Below are 22,947 nucleotides of genomic sequence, written 5' to 3' on the forward strand. Positions count from 1 at the left end.
AGATTTCGATGCAAAGTATTGCTCTGTAGGTATTGTCCGCGGGTCAGGATCCTTTTTCCAATAGATGTCTCGAGCTATTTATAAGCGAATGTAGAGTTAGGGCACTCTAGGATTTTCTGTGTGAAATCCCGAAATTGTCCTCCGAGGTTGGCCCATTTCCTTCTATCTTTGGTGAGTTTTTGTTGGGCCGAGTTGGCATATGGGGCAAAGCCCATATCCAACATGAATCACCACCATTTTCACTGGCAATCTCTTTCAGTTGCGATCACCGGCGGAGCTCTCCTCTTTCCTCTTCGGTAATTTAATTTGTATAACCCGAGACATCAACTTTGTCTTTTATCCATGCCTCTTCTCTGAGATGTTCCGTTTTCACTGGCGAGTCACGCCATTGCTGTCACCGTCCAGCTCAGGTACCCTCTAATCTCTCATTTCCTCGTTTTGTTGTCAGCAACAATTAGAGATTAGATTCTTCTAATTTCCAGATATTTTGAAACTCAATTTCAAAACTCAAAATTATTTCAGGTGAAGTGTTTCGTCTCTTCTCTGATGAAACTTTCTGGTAAGTCCAACCAGAAATTCCTCTGAAAATCGCAGGTACATCTTATCTCTCTCTTGTCTCTGCTTGTGACTCTTAGAGATTAGGATCTTCTTACAACTTCCAGAAATTTTGAAACTTAAATTTCCACTTCGAAACCAATTTCAGGTTCTCCGACAAGTTTCACAGCTTCTCTAACGAGCTCCACCATGCTTACTCATCTGATACTCAGGTAAGCAGTTTCTCTTGCCCGTAGCAGCTCCATCTCAATTTCTGGATTTTACTTGAGAAAACCTTAATCCTCCTTTTATGTTTTTGTTTCTCCATGGAAGTGACTCTACCTGAACAATTGCTTATGCCTGAACCCTTTAATAGGCAGCTCTACCTGGAACCAATTACTCTCCATCATGGTTTCACAACCTTTTCCAGGTAAATTCTTGTGACAGCTCATCCAATGACTTATGATCTTCAAGCTTTTATAGAGACTAACCACCCCTTTTCTTTGTCACATCTGTCCTGCAAGATCACGTCACAAACACTATGACTGCTTCTTTAACAAGCACTGCAGCCTTCACCTGTTAAGACACCCTGGTGACCCTTCTCAAGCCGGATCATTTTTTTCTTTACGTCTCTTTCAATTTTTAGAGACTCCATGAAACTCTGACTTCAGTTTCATGTCTACTCTCACAGCAGCTCCATTGTTGAACATCCTCAGTTCTTCTTTCTCCTTGATGACTTCAGGTAATCTCCTAACCATGAATCATCCTCCTCTCTCTAGCTGCTGGAGTGTTTCCCCTTTGAGCCACCAAAATCCTTACTTGGAGTTCCTGAATTTTCATCACAGAAACTCCACTTGGAATCAATCTCCAACTCTCGACAACTGATTCTCCAGTCTCCACAAGTAACCAAACTCCTCTTATCATCGGTCACCCTTTCTTGGCTCATACTTTCAAATTCAAGAACTAACAATGAAGAACTAAATTGTTGTTCTGCCTACAGGTAACTCCCTTAACCCTCCTAATCTCCTTTTATCGACATAGTTTTATTTTTAATTTCCCAAAGCTGACTTGTTTCTCTGTTCTTCTTCCTGTCAGCGTATAATGTCGATTGGGGTTACCTGGAGTTGTATCTTCCTTCAGACGACATTGAGGAGATCATAGCATGCTTGTTTCTCTTCCTCACACTTCTGCATTTTCCTTCCTTTTCAGCAACTCCGACGATCTGTTTCGTCCTTTTTTGCTGTTCCAATGACTCCAGGTAAACAATTGTACCTTGAATCATTTTCTTTTGTGTCTGGAATTTTTAAATTCTGTAAGACACCATGAAACATTAACTTGGTTTATTCTTTCTTCAAAACAACTCCACCTACAATCAGAGTCTACACCTTGCGACTTTTGATTACTCACAGGTACCTTTTCCTTTCTCCATTCCCTTGGATTTCTTGGAACCGTGACTTGCTGTGGAACCTTGTTTTGATTTACTTCTCGTCAATGTGCCCTCATCTTAGATTCAACCCCTTAGTAAATCACTTGTTAGAAACCTGAATCATACTTGCCTCAGCCCTTGAAACAATCCATGATTTCAACACCTTTCTGTTTAAACTCTTATGACTTGGACTTCTCTTTGTGCTGTTGTTAAGCCTAACAGAACCCGCCATCAAGCTACCATCTTGCTAGATAAACTTTCGACACAAACCCTGATCCAAACATCTTGTTTAAACTGAACCTTGCTGACAAGTAAACTTCCTGTTGAATCAACTGCAGAAATAACTCTTAAGTCACTCATGCTTCATTTCCTTGAAACAGTCTTTGACTTACTCTTCACATGTTTGAGCACCTTTGATTTGAGCATCACTTTGTACCGCTGTTGTTACCAACAGAACACGCCACCTAGCTCCACCTAGCTAGGAAGACTTTCGACACAAATTTCTTTGTTCATCCTTTGCTCAAACTATTCTGCATCAGTGCACTGCACACTCACATATTCAAAATCACGGTTGCCTCCTTTGAACTTGTCTTACACTTATCACCAGCTTACAGCCTTTTCCACACTTCCTTGCTGTAACCACGACATTTAGCAAAACTGAGATTGAACTTACTGCCTTTGTTTCAACAACCACAGCCCTGAATCCATCTTGTACTGCCATCATCATCATTGCTGGAACCCGCCTCCAAACTAATCTCATTTGGAAGACTTTCGATACAACTTTCGATACAACTTTCGATTCAGGTATTGTGCTTAAATATCCCCTTTTACTAGCAGGTTTCACCACTAGCAAACTTAATATCAATCTCTTGTCAATTGCTAAACCATAACACCAGAGACTTCTCATTTACAGCAACTTCCTGTCACACCACATTTGTGACAACCTTGTTTTTTCCTGTAAAACCTATTCCACATGATACTATTCCTTGTATTAGGGAATCCACTAACACATCAATGCTTGCTTCACAACCAGCCCTCTATTCTCTTCTTGTGATGCCAAAGGAAAAAACCAAGTATAACCGTTCCTTCTGTCAATGCAGCCATGCATTGACCTCCATTAAACCTGAGACTAAAAACTTTCATCCAACACTTCTCAAACCTTACTGAATTCTTTCAGAGTTATCGACCTGCTTTGCTTCAAGCAGTTTCTAGCTTCACACTCATCTGCTCTAAACTTTTTTCCTTGAATCTTCAACATCCTTCTTGAACACAAAACTTACTGACTTTCAACGTCTCGACAAGCAAGATACAATCTGATTGTACAGCAAAAAATCTTGACTTTTCCTTTGTTTAAAACAGTATACCTCCTTGTGTTCTTCCAAGCTAAAGATTCCTTCAACTTAAGCAGCCTTGAGTATCCTGAAACTTCAGTAAAGAACATCACAAATATCTTGTGATGGCAGCGCCGATTTGAGTCTTTTGGATGAGTATTCGATTCCTCTTACCACAACCTTGAGTTAGTCACCTTAACCCATGCTTTCTTAAACTTGAATCGAACTTACTGCAGAGAACCTCCACCTTAAACCAACTCACTGTTGATTTAGTCTTCATAGACCAAGAACGCCTTCAAGATCTTGTGTCTTCTGCAATAGTCTCCAACCTTCTTTTTTTTTTATGCTGGCATACTTGGACCTGAACCATAACCACAACTCCCGCTGGTTGCAGCTCTCTTGTGTCGTGTCATTAGAGGATTTCCTGATCTCCAAACCTGAGATCTCTGCTACAAACTCAAACTTCACCTGAGAGTATGTTATCCTCCAAACAAGATGACTTCAACCTTTAACTGTCATCTCCTTCTTCCTCCTTTAGATCTTATGAATCAGAGAGCCTGTGCTCTGATACCACTTGTGAGGATAATTGTTGCTTTTGGTCCCTCATCGCCTCACACCCGATTAAAGATTCATATATCTAAAACTTGAACATAACACATGATGACACAAGAGAATTTGATCACCGAGTTCCCGGCCTCTAACCGGTACGTCTCGGGTGGATACCGTCTCCCACAACTTCCACTATATGAAGAGGTTACACACACCACTAGCTTGTGATGTTCTTTTGGTTTACAGATTTTGGCACACAAGAGGATACAAGAACAAGAACACAACAAAGAAGGAGAAAACTTCTTGAAGAGGAACCCTCTTTTCTTCTCTTTCTCTAGAACTCTCTTTGATGTCTTTTCTCTCACCTACCTCCACTTTCTTGATCGATGAAACACACTTATATACATGTATACATATGGACCAAATCATTTCGAGAATCTTCTTCTCCTTTCCTTAATGCCAATTTCGTCTGGCCGATTAAAGCCCATTTGTTTTGTGTTTGTCAAACCCAACAACATAGACCCACAAAAGACCGCTTGATTCAGAACAACCTATTAAAAGCAAGTATATATATGTTCCTTGGTCTATTGTGGATACATCGATCACCAATTCAACATATGTCCTCGTTGAAAGTGGTACTGAAAATTAGTTTAAAAATTGTTTCGTTGTATTTAAAATGTATCTTATATAATATAACAATGATAAATTTGGATTTTGAAGTTATTTTTAACTAAAAATGAGACCAAATTACAAATGGTTGTAACAAACCAAATCAAAACTCAATAATAAACAAGGTTGACCACCTATACAAATATCAAATATGTAATAAATACATGCTTAAACTTGATTTCAGTAATGCCAGTTAATTCAAGCGCGAAGGCTAACACCATCTTCAAGGAAGATATATATATATCAGAGATCAATGCATTGTCATTATATACTGGAACTGACTTGGTCGACGTACGTAGATTGATCTGAATCAAGCGGGTCCTTTTCGGGTCCACTTTGAATGGAAAATCCTGGTTGTTGAGGCACTGGTAAAGTAATAGTATTACTAGTGAGCATCACACAAATGGTCGACATTGTCGGACGCTGTACCGGATCGTTTTGAACACATAAAAGACTGATATGTATGCATTGAACCACTTCACTCTTCTGGCAATTATCTAATATAACTTGATCCACAAGGTCTAATGCTGTTCTGTTACTCCAGAGCCTCCAAGCCTAGAATATCAATCTATCAAACAGTTCTAACTAACATTCCTCATTGTAGGAGAGGTAAATATTGATTGTCTTAAAAACCTTACATGTGTGACCAAGTCTTGTGAGTTGCTTGTCTCGTCAAAGTTGTTATTCTTCCTACCGCTTATAATCTCAAGAACTAACACTCCAAAGCTATAGACATCAGATTTCATTGAGAACTGGCCATGCAACGCATATTCAGGAGACATGTAACCGCTGGAATCCATAACAGAACTTTAGTATGTTGACAAGATAATGTTCAACCAAATTCAACTTGTGAGAATTGAAGTGGAAGACTTACAAGGTACCAACTATTCTGCTTGTGTTCTCTTGGGTTTGGTCCAATCCGAAGATCCTAGCCATTCCAAAATCCGCAATTTTGGGATTCATATCCGCATCCAGGAGAATGTTACTTGCTTTTAGGTCACGGTGTATGATTGTGAGCCGCGAATCTTGATGTAGATAGAGAATTCCCCGAACAACTCCTCCAATGATATTGTATCGACGAGTCCAGTCCAGCTTAATCTGCTTTGAAGGGTCTGTGCACATCCATGAATTACATAAAAATCTTAAGAATTACAACCCTAATTTTCTAAGATGGCTTAAAAAAACATTGAAAAAAAACAATAAATGCAACTGACCAAAGAGGAAGTAATCAAGACTTTTGTTGTGCATATACTCGTACACCAATATCCTTTCTTCTCCTTTCAGCGAAAACCCTAGAAGCCTAACCAAATTTCTGTGCTGTAACTTTGCAACTACAACAACCTCCATCTTGAACTCTGCTTCACCTTGTCCTGAATTTTTCGACAATCGCTTCACCGCAACTTCTTTCCCATTTACAAATGTACCCTATCCATTTTTATCACCATCATCACGTTACCCAATGTGTTGCAAGAAAAAGGTACATAAACCTCAGGAGCAGGTAATTAAGTTTAGTAATAGTAATTTTGTAGTATACCTTGTAAACCTCACCAAATCCACCTCGACCAATCTTACTATTCTCTGAATAATCATTTGTTGCAGCTTGAACTATTCTATAATCAAGTTGCAACGACTCTACGGTTGTTATATCATCTCCTGATGCAGAATAAAAGAGCTAGTAATCATGAAAAGATGCTTATAAATGGAATTAATCAAATCCAATTAAGATTGTTTAATGCATCTTTACCCTCAGATGCAGGAGCTGTGTCATAAGCCTTCTTAGCCCTTTTTCCAAGGAAACCATAACAAGCTATGAAAAGCAGAACAACCACTATAATAGGCACAACAATTTCTGCCACTAACATATTTGAATTCCCACCTTTCCCTGCTTTCCAAACATCATTTGCTTAGTCGAAATTATGTAAAAAAAAAAACGAAGGTTTCTGTTTTGGTATTATTTCTATTTCCAAGAAATCAGGGCAAAAAAAACAGAGGTAGTAAAAAAATGTTTACCAGGTAGTGAAGGAGATATCACGGGAGGAGTAGACACAGGCGACTGTAGCGGTGGTGATGATGGTAGTGGTGGTGGTGATGGTGTTTTAATGCCGGTTTCGTTGTAAAACGCATAAAGCTCGTACCTTGCAATACAACTCGGATAAAGAAGTCTTGCTCCAATTCGGTAAAGAGACATTCCGCCGACCGAATGTAGCAAACAGCTCCTGCAGTCCTGTATTGTTAGATCAGGAGTGCACTGAAGCAGCCCGTAAAAAGTCTGAAATTTGGTCATTCGTTCTTTATCGTATATAACTTTCTAGAATTTTTGGCTGCTTCCATGGCAGCTTGGTTCATCGTGGAGGACACCCAAGCTATGAACCGTTCTATTTGATTTTGATTAGAAGAAATCTTATTCGTGTTTTGCATGAGTAAACGTCCGTTGTACGTAAGGGTCGATAGAATATTCCTGTCAGAGTATCTGAGCATACACTCATCGTAATAGAGCACGACCTCTCTCTCATACGGACACCGAGTTAAGGTTTCGTTAACGGCAAAGGTGACGCAGCTACGACATACTTCCGGCGAGTAATCTCCGCGGCAAAGGAAAAGTCCGGTGACACTGTTGGGGGATTGTCCCGACGTGGCGTTTTGGAATCCGGTGGAGTAAGAGGCGTTACGGGAAGAGAGAGAGGACAAAAGGGTTTTGAGATTGGTGAAGTAAGTGCTGTTCCTCGAATACGTTGTCGTATTTGGACAAAAACGACCTAGGTAAATAGGATTTTGAGCAGAAGCTTTGAAGCTAGTGAGAAATGAGAACAGGAAAAGGGAGATGAAAGATACCAAAGAAGGCATGTTTCGACTTCCTTGAGATTTGAGTTTCACATGAAGGAGCTCTCTCATTTATAAACCGAATAGTTTTCTTGTCTCTCTGATTAACGTGAAGTAGACGATGGTTTGTGACGACCATAAGTAGAAGTCAAAAAGTCAAAGTAAACTATTTTTTACTTCATTTATATATTAAACAACATAATTTTTTTCGGAGAAAAGGCCATGTTAAAATAAAGTTGAATTTGGATGAAAAAAATAGTTATTTGATTAAATGGTTTACATAATCACTTTTTGAGCCAAACCCAAAAGTCGATACTCTTTTTATTTCACAAAGAGTCATTCTAGACTCTCTTTTTTCAAGAAAAAAAAAAATATGAATGGTATAAATTATTTTTTTATTTTTTTAATGAATGTAAAATTTATTGAGAAAACCCCTAAATAGCAGAGTAAAGTTCGAAGTTCAAAGTTCATGAACCCCTAAATAGCCCTTTTTAATTTGTAACTAAGTAGATAAAAAAGTATCATACTTACAATTCGATAAATTTACTACCCCTCTGATTTAAAATATTGTACGGAATGTTTTAGTTAAATTCACTTATCTTAATTTTTTTTTTAACTATCATTTGATTTTTCATTTGAAAATATTGAACACTTGACCAATTTGGAAGATGAAAAAAAAACCCCCTTAAAATATCATATATTATCAAACATGAAGAATATTTTTCTTTAGAAGTATCTGAAACTTAAGAATGGTTAAATCCTATATGGGCTATAGGCTATTATAGCTATGTTGATCAGGAAAGTGACATTATGATCAAACCCATGAGATCCGATTATGGACAAAAATTCACCATTAAATCATTAAATATGTTCATGTAAGCTTAAACTTGATTTCAATAATGGTAAAAATGCCTGAAAAAACCCAAAATTATTTTTATTTTGATGTTTAATATTCAATAGTTTTGAATTGGAATAAAAATACATCAAATAATAAAAACGTGTCATTTAAAAATTAAAACAATTAGTGTTGTTATTTTCATACCTACGATTTTTCAACAAAATCAAAATTCTAATTTTACCTTAGTTATCTAATTAATTTTTCATTTTTAATATAAAAACTCTCGGTTTTCTGCTAACCATATCAAACCGGGATTAACCGGTTATCTACTTCTTTATCTGTCTTCTTACTCCTCTTTCTAATCGCCGGTAGCAAGCGGCGGAGCCAGTAACAGAGCCGGTAACGCAGGAGGAAGCGGAAACGTTCCGATTTATATAAACCATATTGTCACCTCAAAACCCTAGAAGGTCACACGGCGGCGATCTCATGCGTCAAATTCTCCAAAGACGGCAACCTTCTCGCTTTCGCTTCCGTAGACAAAACCATGATTCTCTGCTCAACTACGAATTACTCCCTCACCCACCATTACGAAATTCACTCTAGTGGTATCTCCTATCTAGCTTGGTCTTCTGATTCGCATTACACTTGCTCTGCTTCTGATGATTGTACGCTTTGAATCTGGGACACTAGATCTCCTTATGAGTGTCTCAAGGTTCTTAGAGGTCATACAAATTTTTTCTTCTGTGTTCATTTCAATCCTCCATCAAATTTCATTGTGTCTGGATCGTTTGACGACACGAGTCAGATTTGGGAGGTTAAAACTGGCAAGTGTGTTAGAATGATCAAAGCTCATTCGATGCCGATATCGAGTGTGCACTTCAGTCGGGATTGATCGTTGATTTTTTCCGGAAGTCATGATGGTTCTTGCAAGATTTGGGATGCTACTAAAGGAACTTGCTTGAAGACTCTCATTGATGATAAGACTCCTGCTGTTTCTTTCGCCAAATTCTCGCCTAATGGGAAGTTTATACTCATTGCTACTCTCGATAGGACTCTCGTAAGTTTTAAACTTCTTGTTGCCTTAGTCTGTGAATCAAAATCTGGCTATGATATATTGGTTTGCATCATGTTTGGTTTTGGATATGAACAAAGAAGTTAAGAATCTGATCTTGAGCACATTTTGATACAGTAGTCTTAATGGGTTCTTCCTTCTGATGAATTCGACGATTAGAGTGAGGAGGAGGAAAAAGAGAGATAAAAAGTAGATAACTGGTTAATCCCAGTTTGATATGGTTAGCAGAAAATCGAGAGTTTTTATATTAAAAATTAATTAGGTAATCAAGGTAAAATTAGAATTGGTATGTGGATATATTGGTTTTTTAAAGTATGTGGATATAATATATTGGTTTATTGTTTAATTTTTATCTTATACTCTATCTCACAACCTCATTATTTCACAAAACATAAAAAGTGCATATTCTTTAAATTTTGTTTAAAAAGTGTGTATTTTTCAAATTACTCTCCAAAAAAAAAGTGTCTAGTTGTCTCAATAGTTAACTCTAAAGATTTGCAAACCCATGTTTCAAGACTGATTAAATGAAACAAATTATCTGATGCAACCAGTGGCGGATCTACGTTAAGAGTAGACTGGGCACATGTCCCACATAGTTTATAAATTTTTTTAGTAAATGTTGCTATAATTGTCTGCTAGATCATTTGGTTATGTATTCCTCTTCATAATGTTGCTGGTGGGGTGTTCGATCCCTCCATTTGTTGCTTTTTTACTCTTTTTGTCACATATATATTATAATTTTTGGCCACATATTTATTAATTACTTCCTCCGTTTCATAATATAGGATGTTTTAGAGGTTTTTTTTGTTTCATAATATAAGATGTTTTCAACTTTTTAAGTAACTTTTAGATTACTTTTCTATTTTTTTATTATTTATTTTATGCAGTCTTATTTATGATTGATTAAATTTTTTTTAAATGGTTATTTCTTAATCTGCGTGTTTTCACTCAAAACATCTTATATTTTGAAATGGATGGAGTATTAGATATGTGCCCCATACTAATAATTCTTCTCGATCCGCCCCTGGATGCAACTGACCAAATAGGAATATAGCAAGACTTTTATTTGTCACATACTCATAGACCAATATCATTTCTTCTCGTTTTATAAAAAAATCCAGGAAGCCTAACAAGATTAATTCTTGTGTCGAAGATTTGCAACAACTACAACCTCGTTCTTGAATTTTGTGTCTTCTTTGCCCCTTTTGCAAGAAAACAATAACTCTGATTTAGCAAATGATCTTTGACAGAACAATGGCTACCACTAACACTTTGAATTCCCACCTTTCCCTGCGCATGCATCAAAGATCATTTGCTAAATCAGAGTTAGGTCAAAGAACGAAACTTTCAGTTTTGGTAGTCAAGGCAAAGAAAACAGAGTTCGAATAAAGTGTTCACCAGGTAGTGGAGTAGAGATCATCTGGCTATTGTTGTGGTGGTGGTGATGGTGTTTTAATGCCTGTTTGGTTGTAAAGCGCATAAAGCTCGTACCTTGCATTACAACTCGGAACCAAATATTCCGAAGGAAAAAGCAAAAATAGAAAGAACACAGAGGAACATGCTAATGCAAAAACTTGCATTGGAAGGAAAAAAAAACATGATAACGTAATACAACTGCGCCAACTAGGGTTCTGAAGCAGTTCTTCTCTCTTTGCTTTTCAAGTTTCAAGCTGCTCAGTTATACTCATAGTCCCGGCAAAAATTAATATTCGGTCTTCAAAACCCATATGTTTTGATTCTTTAACGGATTAGGTTAAAAACTTATGTTGTCCCTAAACCCCGGATTAATACGTGTTTTTTTAATTCACGTTTTCGTATTGGTTTGATAAAATCGATTTCACTTTTTGGAATAGTGGAGTTGAAATTCTCCAATTAAAGTAAAGCTATCTACCGACGTCAAAAAAAAACAAAAATCATTACAAAATTGAAGAAACTTGTTTTTTTTTTAGTGTGAAAACACTAAATATCAAGTTGATGTTACTCGTCAACTACAGGTCTATCTCTTTGGTTTTAAGCGTTGACGTGGACTTGAAAGAAACTGTATTGTCTTACAAAAACGAGCACTCTTGATTGGCTTCAAATTCATCAAGACCACCAATTAATAAATAAATAAATAAACGAAGCACAAAGGCATTAATTAATGGAGAAGTGTTGGGAAATGTCTGCTTATGGTTTCCTCTTCCTTCTCACCTTCCTTACCAGCCTGAGACCTTCTATACAGCAACCTAAACCTGAGTACGTCGGTTATAATTGTTCTTCTAGTTACCTCGAAAACAGCACATACTCTTCCATTCTCACCAAGCTTTTGTCCTCTCTTTCTTCGGAAGAGAATGATTACTTCTTATCCATTGGATTCCGAAGCCTTACAGTGGGAGAAAAACCGGACTATGTTTTCGGACTTTACCTCTGCCGTGGAGATTTGTCGCTGGAAGTCTGCCGTTACTGCGTCAATATCGCCGTCAAGGACATTCGGAATCAGTGTCATGATGGGAAGGAGGCTTCGATTTACTACGACGAATGCACACTTCGATACGCTGACCGTAATATTCTCTTGGATCCTGTACCCAAAGATGGACAGCTGATGAGAAACCAACAAACTGTTCCGGCAAACCAATCAGATCGGTTCAGTGAGGTAGTCCTCTCTTTGATGAACGAAGCTGCAAAGGAGGCTGCTGTTAGTCGAAGAATGTTTGCCTTCAAGAAAGAAAATTACACATCGTCCCAAACCGTTTATGTAATGGTACAGTGCACGCCTGGTATATCAAGAGAGAACTGCTCAAGATGTCTGCGACAAACAATCAAGATATTGCCACGTGATACAATCGGAGCAAGACTTCTTTGGCCAAGTTGTAATATAAGGTACGAGCCTAACCTTTTCTACAATGAAACCGTCAATCAAGCTTCTCCTCCTCCTCCTCCTCCTACTCATCGGCAGCCTGGTAAGAGCACTCCATATCTCTCTGTAAATGTTTTTTGGGTTGAGAAATTCAAGATTCTATAAATTGTGTCATGTCTGATTCAAGAATTAATGCAGGAAAAGGCAAAAAATCCATAGTGATAATCATAGCAATAGTTGTGCCGTTAGCCCTTTCTGCTATGCTTTTCATAGCTTGTTATTGTTTCCGTGCAAAGAGAGCCAAGAAAACTTATGAGACAGCAGCTGCGCATGATGGTAATATACTAGTTTTTGCTACTTAATAGTTTTCTCGAGCTTAATTCTTAAGCATTTGGAATTGCAGATGGAGATGATATTACAACAGCAGGCTCATTGCAGTTTGATTTTAAAGTTATTGAAGCTGCAACTGATAAGTTTTCTGAAAGTAACAAACTCGGTCAAGGTGGATTTGGAGAAGTTTACAAGGTATCTCTATTTACCAATTTACTAACCGTCCTAATTAGTTCCATAAAAAAATCCAAACAATGTAATTGGTTGTAACTCATAATCTGTGTAGGGCACATTTCCTAATGGATTACAAGTTGCGGTGAAGAGGCTATCGAAAACATCAGGACAAGGTGAAAAAGAGTTCAAGAATGAAGTTATTGTTGTGGCAAAGCTTCAACACAAAAACCTTGTCAGGCTTCTCGGATTTTGTTTGGAGAGAGAAGAGAAAATACTTGTCTACGAGTTTGTGCCTAACAAAAGCCTTGATTACTTTCTCTTTGGTATATAAATACTACAATATTTTATCCCAAAACTGTTCATTATTACAAGCCCCTTACTTGAGACCAGTGTTCTTTAACATTGTGAATGCGGATGGTGCAGACTCGACAATGAAAAACCAGCTTGATTGGAAAAGACGGTACAAGATCATTGGAGGAATTGCTAGAGGGATTCTATATCTTCATCAAGATTCACGACTCACAATCATACATCGTGACCTCAAAGCAGGTAACATCCTCTTGGATGATGATATGAACCCAAAAGTTGCAGATTTTGGAATGGCACGGATTTTTAAAATGGACCAAACGGAAGCTAATACGAGAAGAGTAGTTGGAACCTAGTAAGTTTTGCGTTTCCCATTCATTGCCTCTGTAGAGTGTAATATGCTTCAATTAACTTAACACTTAATATTATGACAGTGGCTATATGTCTCCGGAATATGCCATGTATGGCAAATTCTCCATGAAATCAGATGTATACAGCTTTGGGATCTTAGTTCTTGAAATTATAAGCGGCAAGAAAAACATCGGTTCCTATCAAATGGATAGTAGCGAGGGCAATTTGGTTACATATGTAAGTATACACCCTTCAAATTTTGGTCACTGTTGTGAGTGTATACAAAGTTGTTTAAACTGGCAAAATCCTCTGTTTTATATGAAAATGACCAAAGTTTTGAAAAAATCATGAAATGTTTAACAGACTTGGAGAGTATGGAACAATGAGTTACCAATGGAGGTCGTGGATCCATCCTTTCAAGATAGCTATCAAATAAACGAAATTACTAGATGCATCCATATTGCTTTATTATGTGTTCAAGAAGAAGCTGAAGATCGTCCAACCATGTCAACGGTCGTCCAGATGCTCACTACTAGCTCAATCGCTCTGGCTGCCCCCCGACCACCTGGATGTTTCTTTCAGACTAAACATGAAAAATCTGGTCCATCGATGGGTTCGTCTGCTCTGTGTTCCGTTGATGATGCTTCGATTACTCATGTAACTCCTCGCTGAAGACGACGAAACGTTTCACATAAATTATTAAGCATCGACAATGAAACAAGATTTGTCTTAATTAACCTTCTTCCATTATTTTGAATTTTACATTAGTGCCCTTCAAGAAAGTGTAAGATACTCGTATTTACTACATAATGGGGGCAAAAGAGTGAAGAAACAGTGGCCTAATTGTTGATTCCTGGCACTAGGTTTGTTTTGTTGGAACAGAGATGTGTTAGGTAAGTACGAAATTGTGTAGAATTTTGTGAGGAAAATACTCAAAATAGATAGAACAGACTAAATTGATGTAAGTAAGCATGTGTGAGTTCCATGTTTCCCAAAATGACTCTAAAAGACTAATACACACAATTGTAAAGTTAACAAGGTAAAAAAGTTCTAAAATAGGAAGTCAACACCTATCTCTAGAAATCAACCTTCCACTAAATAGTGTTGATTGTTTTTGAAGCAGTGAAGGCTCTAACGGAATCAGCTAGGGTTGCGAAATTACTTACTGTTTTAACTTATAACTGTCCATTTGTTACTTGTCTGGTAAGGAAGTATAAAACGGTTTTTGTCTTAATCACCCAAAGTCTCCGCGCCTAGCAAAATAATCTTGAACCTATCCAATATTCAACTCCAATATGTTTTATCTTTTTCGGAAATAGATTGATAGAGAATAATAACTTTATTTTAACTAATTGATTCATTGTTTTTCATTTAAATAACAATACAAGTTGATGTTACTCGTCTAGTTGACTTTGACTTACAAGAAAATTGCATTATTTTACAAAACCAAAATTTGACTGGCTGTTGGTTGGTTTCACATGTATTCATTAGTACTCATAAACCAATCAAAAAAAGAAAAAAAGAAAAAAAACAGAGAGAAAAGGAGATAATGTCTGCTTATGCCTCATTAAACTCTCTCTTCTTTCTCACCTTCTTCATTACAAGTTTAAGAGCTTATGCACAATTACAAGACCCTACTTACGTCGGCCATGTTTGCAGTAACAGGATATCAACAAACACTAGTGACAACTCAAATGTCGGATCCGTTTTGATTTCTCTTTCTTCAAACAATTCTTTCTTCTCCAATGGATCAAATATCATCACAGAGGGTCAAAACCATGACAAGGTATTCGGAGTTTTTCTCTGCAAAGGAGATATCTCCGCGGAAGTTTGCCATGAGTGCGTTGCATTTGCTTCTAAGGCCGCTCTGAAACGATGTCCAGGAGGGAAAGAGTTCTTGATTCAGTATGACGAATGCATGCTTGGATACTCGGACCGGAACATTTTCATGGATCCTGATGCCACAACAGCAATAATCACTTGGAGCAATCAGAATGTTACGGCCGAGCAATCTGGCCGGTTCAACGCTGCGGTCGTCTCTCTGTTGAAAAAGTCTGCAGAGGAAGCGTCTAATAGCAAAACAAGAAAGAAATTTGCGGTTAATAAGTCTGATTTCACTTTGTCCCAAACGCTTTATGCATCGGTTCAGTGTATTCCTGATCTGACTAGTGAAGACTGCTTAAGCTGTCTTCAACAGTCTATCCGAAAACTATATTTCAACAAAGTCGGTGGAAGGTTTCTTGTCCCGAGTTGTAACTCAAGGTACGAGATTTACCCTTTCTACAATGAAACAATAGAGGGAACTGTTCTTCCTCCCCTGGATCCGGCTCCTCCATTGCCACCGGTTTCAGCTCCTCCTGGTAAGAGCTCTATCTTAATTCAATTCCATGATATTTATTTTGGTTGAGACGACATTCACAATTTAAGACTTATGCAGGAAAGAGGAAAAATTCAACAAAGATAATCATAGCTATTGTTGTGTCGGTCGCTATCTCTGTTCTTCTTTTTCTAGCAGTTTTTAGCTTCTATGTAACAAAGAGAGCGAAGAAGCCTCATGACACAGCAGCTGAAAAGGATGGTAAGGATTTCAAAATCTATGTGTGTGCTGGTTAAATTTTTTTGGACTTGAGTTCTCAAAACCTTTTATTTTCTTGCAGAAGGGGATGACATTACAACTGCAGGCTCACTGCAGTTTGATTTTAAGGTTGTTGAAGCTGCGACAGATAAGTTTTCTATATGTAACAAACTAGGTCAAGGCGGATTTGGACAAGTTTACAAGGTACTACTACTACTAGTTCATTGAGCTATGGTGATGGCTCTGTTTAACTCACAATCTTTTCAGGGCGTACTTCCTAATGGAGTACAAGTTGCGGTGAAGAGACTATCGAAAACATCAGGACAAGGTGAAAAAGAGTTCAAGAACGAAGTTGTTGTGGTGGCAAAGCTTCAACACAGAAATCTAGTCAAGCTTCTCGGATTTTGTTTGGAGAGAGAAGAGAAAATACTTGTCTACGAGTTTGTGCGTAATAAAAGCCTTGATTACTTCTTGTTTGGTAAGTTATACCAATGCTTAATTAGGGAATATATTTCATTTTTGAACTCATGTTTTAGATATTCTAACTATATATGGAATATTCAGACTCTAATAAGCAGAGCCAGTTGGATTGGACTACACGGTATAAGATCATAGGAGGAATTGCTAGAGGAATTTTGTATCTCCATCAAGATTCACGACTCACAATCATACATCGTGACCTCAAAGCAGGTAACATCCTCTTGGATGCTGATATGAACCCGAAAGTTGCAGATTTTGGAATGGCGAGGATCTTCGAATTGGACCAAACAGAAGACAATACGAGACGAATAGTTGGAACCTAGTAAGTTTTTGTTCTTTCTATCTATGAAGAATAAAAATCCTTGGTTAACTCAACCCTTTACATATTGTGGCAGTGGTTACATGTCTCCCGAGTATGCGATGTATGGCCAATTCTCAATGAAATCTGATGTTTATAGCTTTGGAGTATTAGTTCTTGAGATTATAAGCGGAAGGAAGAACAGCAGCCTCTATCACATGGATGCTAGTTTTGGAAACTTGGTTACATATGTAAGTATAACACTTCATATCTCTACTCTTTTCCTCTATTAAACAGTCACAAATAATTTGTCTTAAATCGCTCAACATATAGACTTGGAAGCTATGGAGTAACGGTTCGCCACTAGAGCTAGTGGATTCGTCCTTTCGAGAGAATTACCAAAGAATCGAAATAATTAGATGCATCCATATTGCATTATTATGTGTCCAAGAAGATACTGAAAATCGTCCAACCATGTCAGCGATAGTCCAAATGCTTACTACTAGCTCGATCGCCCTCGATGTACCTCAACCACCAGGATTTTTCTTCCGGAGTAATCATGAGCAAGCAGGTCCATCGATGGATAAGTCTTCTCTTTGTTCCATTGATGCTGCATCGATTACTACTTTAGTTCCTCGTTAGAGACAAACTAAGCCAAAATTAATTTCATTTTTTTTTGTGTTCATATTAGAATCTAGGATAATGTTACTAGATTTGAGGTCATACAATAAGGACTTCCTAGAGCATTGACTCCAGTGATAAGCATTGACTCCAGTGATATTGTGTATATATATATACTTTTAATCCATATATATGTACCCCTCATTTGAATGGTCTGAAATATCAGTGTCTAAATAATTACAACCGGTCCCATATTGTCTCTTTGGGACGACTCGTGTGTAGATATTTTGTTGAGTCAACCGTAGATTGTTACAAACGAAAAAGAAGTGATCCACGAGGACAACAACCATAGACAAATGGACGAAGTCAACATCGAGAAAACTTTAGCAGCCACTGTCGAAGACAATTATTAAAGACAAATGCGAAGTCTCTTAGCTGTTTCACAATTATTATTATCTCTTAAAATCCAAGCCTACGGGGAGAGTAAAGAAAGTTACGGACTGGATTAATTAGGATCATGAAACTACGTGTTTTATCTTCTACTCTTCTTTTATTTCTTGTAAAAAATGGTTCTATCTTGTTGTCCCAAAGTCTCCGAGCTTAGCAGACATTATTTATATTTGTTGAACAATACAAGTTCATGTCACTCATATAGTTAGACATTATTGACTTGAAAGAACTTGTCTTATTTAACAGAAAGAAACACATTGTACTGTCTTTAACAAAGAAATTTGACTGACTTATGCTTCTTTAATCTTTTTCTTCTTTCTTGCCTTCTTCTTTGCAAGCTTGATCAATAATGTTGGTTTCCATTAGGACTCTCATAAACCAGTTAACCAGCAAAGATCAAAAAGAGTAAGAAAAAAAAAGACAGGATAAGACTCAAATCGAATGAATGTCTATGCTTCTTTAATTATCCCCATGAACAGACCAACGTTTAGTTCATACAATAAACGTAAATCTTTTTCCCACTTAAAAGCAAAGAACAGGAGATGATAAAAAGGAAAAAAAAAAAAGAGCAAAGAGCTAGTTTTTAATCACAAATAGTAATCATTTATAATTTAAATTGTTTCCTTTTAATAGCAATACAACTAAAAGCTTAAGTGAGTAAACCATTCGTTGTCTTCTTTTGTTAATAAAAAATTACATCGGTTCAAAATTCTATGAACTGTCATTTGCCATTTGTACAAAAATGCACTGTATTTGGTTTATGTGAGTCCAAAGTAACGTTCTAAAATAGTAGTCACGCAGTAACTGTGTTTACACAAATCCATGTGATTATGTGAACTAAAACGGCGACGTGTTTTATTTTGTTTAACCTAAAAATAGTGTGTGTAAGTATACAGATGAACTGTATAGAAAAAAAAATTATGTCCTGGCGTAAGATGTAACACCTGTACGGTCGCAAAAGACGGAACAACATGTAATCCATTCGGTCTGGTCGAAAAAGTTTCTTTCTTTAAAATTCACCAACGAACAGATTTCAAACTGCAACAGTTGAACTTACTAACGTGGGAAAAAGGGAAATAAGGGGGTGAGTAAACAAGTTTACTCAGTGAGAAGATCAAACTCTGCCCACTGGACAAACAGTAATCACGTTCCAAATATAATCAACCATCATTACTTAGCATAGATTTAGAATGTCTATTAATCAAACAAACAAGCAAACATCTTATTTATCCTCAATAACTTTCATCTTATTTTATGCACTTTTGTGGCAACTACCACATTCAAACATTTCTGTTTCTTTACATTACTTAAGAAGTTTTATTTTATTTATAGGTTTGGCCATTAACACTTTTTCTGGCTCCCAAGCCCCCTTTCTTAGAAGACCACGGTCAATAGCTCGATTCTTTCCTGCTCGTCAGCAGTGCAATGGACCCGTCGGTCCATTACAGTCCAACATCCTCAAGTATCTTTTCCTTTCTCATTCTCATTCTCATTTATGTTCATAATTATATTTATAATATAATATATAAGTTAATTCATAACATCAGATTATGTAGCTAATGTGCCTAACATATATCATGTTACTAACAGCCTATTTTACCATGCACACAAATCAACAAAAACACTTTCAATCAANACCTATTTTACAATGCACACAAATCAATACAAACACTTTCAATCAACAAACAATTCTTGAGTCTATACTCAGCAACTATCGAAAAGTACATAAGGAAAGAGGTTACTGTTATCCACAAATACCACCCTCACCTTAGCCTCAACATGTTGGAGACTTCCACCTTGGTTCTCCATCAACCAAAATATATAAACATGCCTCAAGAATACTCCAATAGAGCTTCAGCTCAATCCAACCTCGTTTTCCAAACCAAACAATGCAACTTATTACAATTAACTCTATGCAAACCCGTCTCTAAAACAAGCAATTAAATCAAGAACTAACCGTTGGAAACGCAATCCCACCGCTCATTAACTAGCTAGTAGTATCATGCAACTCTGTACCAAATTTCATGACGATCCGAAAAGTGTCTGCACCTCAATCGATGCCTTGAAGAAGCCAACACGAAACTGTTTCTAGGGTTCTAGATATGACAAGATCAACAGTTACTTGATCCGGAAAAAACATCCATAACTTCTCGAATATGTCCTCGATTCAAGCTCTTTCAGCGGATATAGATTCTTGACAGCGAGACCTTTCCAGAGACATCTTATTTGTGAGCTAATTACATCGGATCCGCCAGGAGTCAGCCTCGAAAACTGGAAATCGGATCTGCCCCTTTTGCTTGTTTGTCTTCCTCATTCTTTCTTGCCCTTCTTTTCTCCACTCGTGGTCACCCCGGCGTTGCTCTTCCACCACCACAACTACGGCATGAGTCACCTGACCCATCAATGGTATACACCCCTTCCGCCCAACTCCTTCTCTCTCTTCCTCTCACACCACCATCAAAAAGCTCCGCTTCGGTTTTCCTTCCACGCAGCCAGTCCCACCACCGAGGCTCAACCTCATCTCTTCCTTCATGAGTATGCGACGGATAAAAGCCAAGAAGGTTCCCTTGCTCCGGTTTGCTCTATCTCCTCATCACAGATCCGAAGTCACCAATGCACACAACAAACAACGACACCGCAACTCTACGAGTAACCACAACACGACGACAACATCTCCATCTCTCTTTTCACACCAACGAAATCTGGCAACTTCCTGCTTCCTTTGATAGCTTCAACGTCCACTAGGTTTTGGTGTGTGCTCCCGATTCCTTTAGCGGCGCCCCCGTGAGAAGGAGATACATATGCTTATATGTATATGTCCACAACAAAACACGACATACCTTGTCGTTTTATTACTCACACCATTTGGGCTTCTAATGGGCTGAAGCTAATAATATAGAATTACTCAATAAACTATAACGGAGTGGGGTGTTACATAAGAATTCACTTTTAAAACGCAAGCTTATTCACAAAATTGCTTAATTTCGCAAAAAAACTGTGAACACATAAGAACATAATGTTGTTAATTACAAATTTACAATTAAAGTCGCCTATGTTCTATGATAAAAAGCAAATTATCCGGAAACAAAAACAAAGACGTACAAAATTTTCTTGATTTATAATTCAATTGCATATGTAAAAAATAATAGAATGTTTTTGTGTGTCTATTGATCTTGGTTTGTACAAAGTATACTGTAAAACCTCTATAAATTAATAATGTTGGGACCAAGACATTTTATTAATTTATAGTGATATTAATTTATAGATATATTTTTAATAGTTTAATTTTTAAAAATTATGAATTGAGACAATTTTAACAATAATTTTGGATATTCAAAATTTTATGGTATTGGAATTGAATTTGTAATATTTAGAAAACATTATTAACTATAAATTACAAATACAATAGACAAATTCACTTATACACATGACATACATAAAATTAAATTTATGAATAATAATATAGATTGTTGTATTTTAATAGTCAATCAAACAATCAAAATGTAAATGATGGATATCTAATAATTGAAAACTTAAAAAAAAATGTAGCTATATTTATGACATGTTACAAAATATTTTATATCATTATAGTTTGAAAATAGAACATAACAGTTGTTTTGTAGATATGAGCTTTAGGAGAAACATACATTATATATATGTAAATTTATATGATTATTAATTTATAATATTATTGTGACCATATTTTACATGGGGATTTCAAAAAAATTATTATCTTACTATCTTATCGAATTTTGTTATTTTTTACACTGGCCCGACTTGGGACTGACAAAATTTATTAATTTATAGTGTTTATTAATTTATAGAGTATTAATTTATAGAGGTTTTACTGTATATGCAACATAGGCAAACCCTAACCTAAAGATTGCTGACCAAGCAACAATACAAGTCGACTAACTATGTGTCGGTAAAACATCGAGGCCCATTGTATATCGGCCCAATACTCCCCCTCAAGATCACAAAGCCCATCTTGGACATAAGATTAATGAATTGCGGTTTATCTAATGCCTTCGTTAAAACATCCGCCAATTGCTCTTTAGTACCAACATGTGCTGTAGTGAGAACTCCACTTTTAATGGTATCACGTACCCGATGACAAACTTTAACTGTATTCCCAAACTGTTTTTCCGAATAAGCACAAAAATTTTGAAGAACACTTTTAACTTCTGATTTTTCTAACAACAAAAACGTCCACACCGTACGGGAAAAATCATCCAAAATTGTCAAAAAATGTGATGCACCGTTAGAAGCTTTAATACAATACGGACCCCAAAACGTGGATTAAAGAAAAATCCGCTCGTTTTATTAATACTTTCCGAAAAATAATCTTTAGTTTGCTTAGCCCGAAAACATGTGTCACACGGTTGGACTGAAGAAACAAATTTACCAGAAAACAAAGGCATAGTAGCTAATACTGAAAAAGAGGGATGACCTAACCGTTGATGCCACAACTGTTCATCAACCTTCCAAACTGTCTTGTTTACTCGAGCAGCTAATTTCTTTAATTTTCTTAGTTCTTTTTACTTTGTTTCTTGTTTAATTCTCTTGTTTGGTGAGATGGGGGAAGATGATAAGAAGACTGTTGCGACCAATGGGTTTGTTGAGAAAACGGTTGTCGTAACTCCCTACTCGGTGTTTGCATCTGACAATCCAGGGGCGATGAATCACATCGGTGCAGCTGAAAGGTGATAACTACAACGAGTGGGCTTCCAACCCAAATTAATTGGCAATGAGTGGAGATGCCATATCCCTTTATATATTACTAAAATCACTTCACATATTTTTAATGTGGGATATTTTACACTAACACCCCCCTCACGCTCAGGCATAACTATTTGGAAGTGTGAGCATATGTGGGAATAACATCCACGGGTTGCCTAACAATTAACGGACTCTGATACCATGTAAAGAAGAATAGAATGTTTTTGTGTGTCTATTGATCGTGGTTTGTACAAAATATATATACAACATAGGCAAACCCTAACCTAAAGATTGCTGACCAAGCAACTATACAAGTCGGCTAACTATGTGTCGGTAAAACATCGAGGCCATTGTATATCGGCTCAATAGCATACATGCCAACACATGTTCCAATATGACATTCTTTTCTAAAATAAAATCTAAACATAAACTATTGAACTTTTACAAAATAAAGCATGAAAGAAGAGCCATGATCTGCATCAGACCTCGAAAGAAAACATTCCTTCTAACGATTAAAAAAAAATTAAAGAAAAAAGGAAAATAGCATTATATATATACATTTTAAGGC

At 36.9% G+C, this 22,947-nt stretch overlaps 2 protein-coding genes, 1 long non-coding RNA gene and 2 pseudogenes across 4 annotated transcripts; 3 read left to right on the forward strand and 2 right to left on the reverse strand.

Annotated features, from left to right (window-relative positions):
• LOC104717989 lies at window positions 4,593-7,355 on the reverse strand (annotated as a pseudogene).
• On the forward strand, window positions 8,197-9,373 carry LOC109126814 (annotated as a pseudogene).
• LOC104717987 (cysteine-rich receptor-like protein kinase 5) lies at window positions 11,342-14,233 on the forward strand. Its single transcript, XM_010435630.1, has 7 exons — window positions 11,342-12,178; window positions 12,274-12,411; window positions 12,479-12,600; window positions 12,692-12,902; window positions 13,003-13,240; window positions 13,320-13,473; window positions 13,600-14,233. The coding sequence occupies exons 1-7, from the start codon at window positions 11,380-11,382 to the stop codon at window positions 13,906-13,908; spliced, it is 1,971 nt and encodes a 656-aa protein (XP_010433932.1). The 5' UTR covers window positions 11,342-11,379; the 3' UTR covers window positions 13,909-14,233.
• LOC104717986 (cysteine-rich receptor-like protein kinase 5) lies at window positions 14,727-17,951 on the forward strand. 2 transcript variants are annotated; one of them, XM_010435628.2, is made up of 7 exons: window positions 14,727-15,596; window positions 15,674-15,814; window positions 15,894-16,015; window positions 16,079-16,289; window positions 16,376-16,613; window positions 16,687-16,840; window positions 16,923-17,951. In XM_010435628.2, exons 1-7 carry the CDS (start codon window positions 14,786-14,788, stop codon window positions 17,229-17,231), a joined length of 1,986 nt encoding a protein of 661 aa, XP_010433930.1. In that variant the 5' UTR covers window positions 14,727-14,785; the 3' UTR covers window positions 17,232-17,951. The 2 variants fall into 2 exon arrangements, with proteins under 2 accessions (XP_010433930.1, XP_010433931.1); XM_010435629.2 differs by having other exon boundaries at window positions 15,897-16,015.
• Window positions 19,185-20,479, reverse strand: LOC104717985. The gene is made up of 2 exons (XR_756332.2): window positions 19,299-20,479; window positions 19,185-19,251 (listed from the first exon to the last, which is right to left on the reverse strand). It is a non-coding gene; the product is annotated as an uncharacterized LOC104717985 (long non-coding RNA).

Source organism: Camelina sativa, chromosome 10 (genome assembly GCF_000633955.1).
Source record: "Camelina sativa cultivar DH55 chromosome 10, Cs, whole genome shotgun sequence".
Classification (NCBI taxonomy): domain Eukaryota; kingdom Viridiplantae; phylum Streptophyta; class Magnoliopsida; order Brassicales; family Brassicaceae; genus Camelina; species Camelina sativa.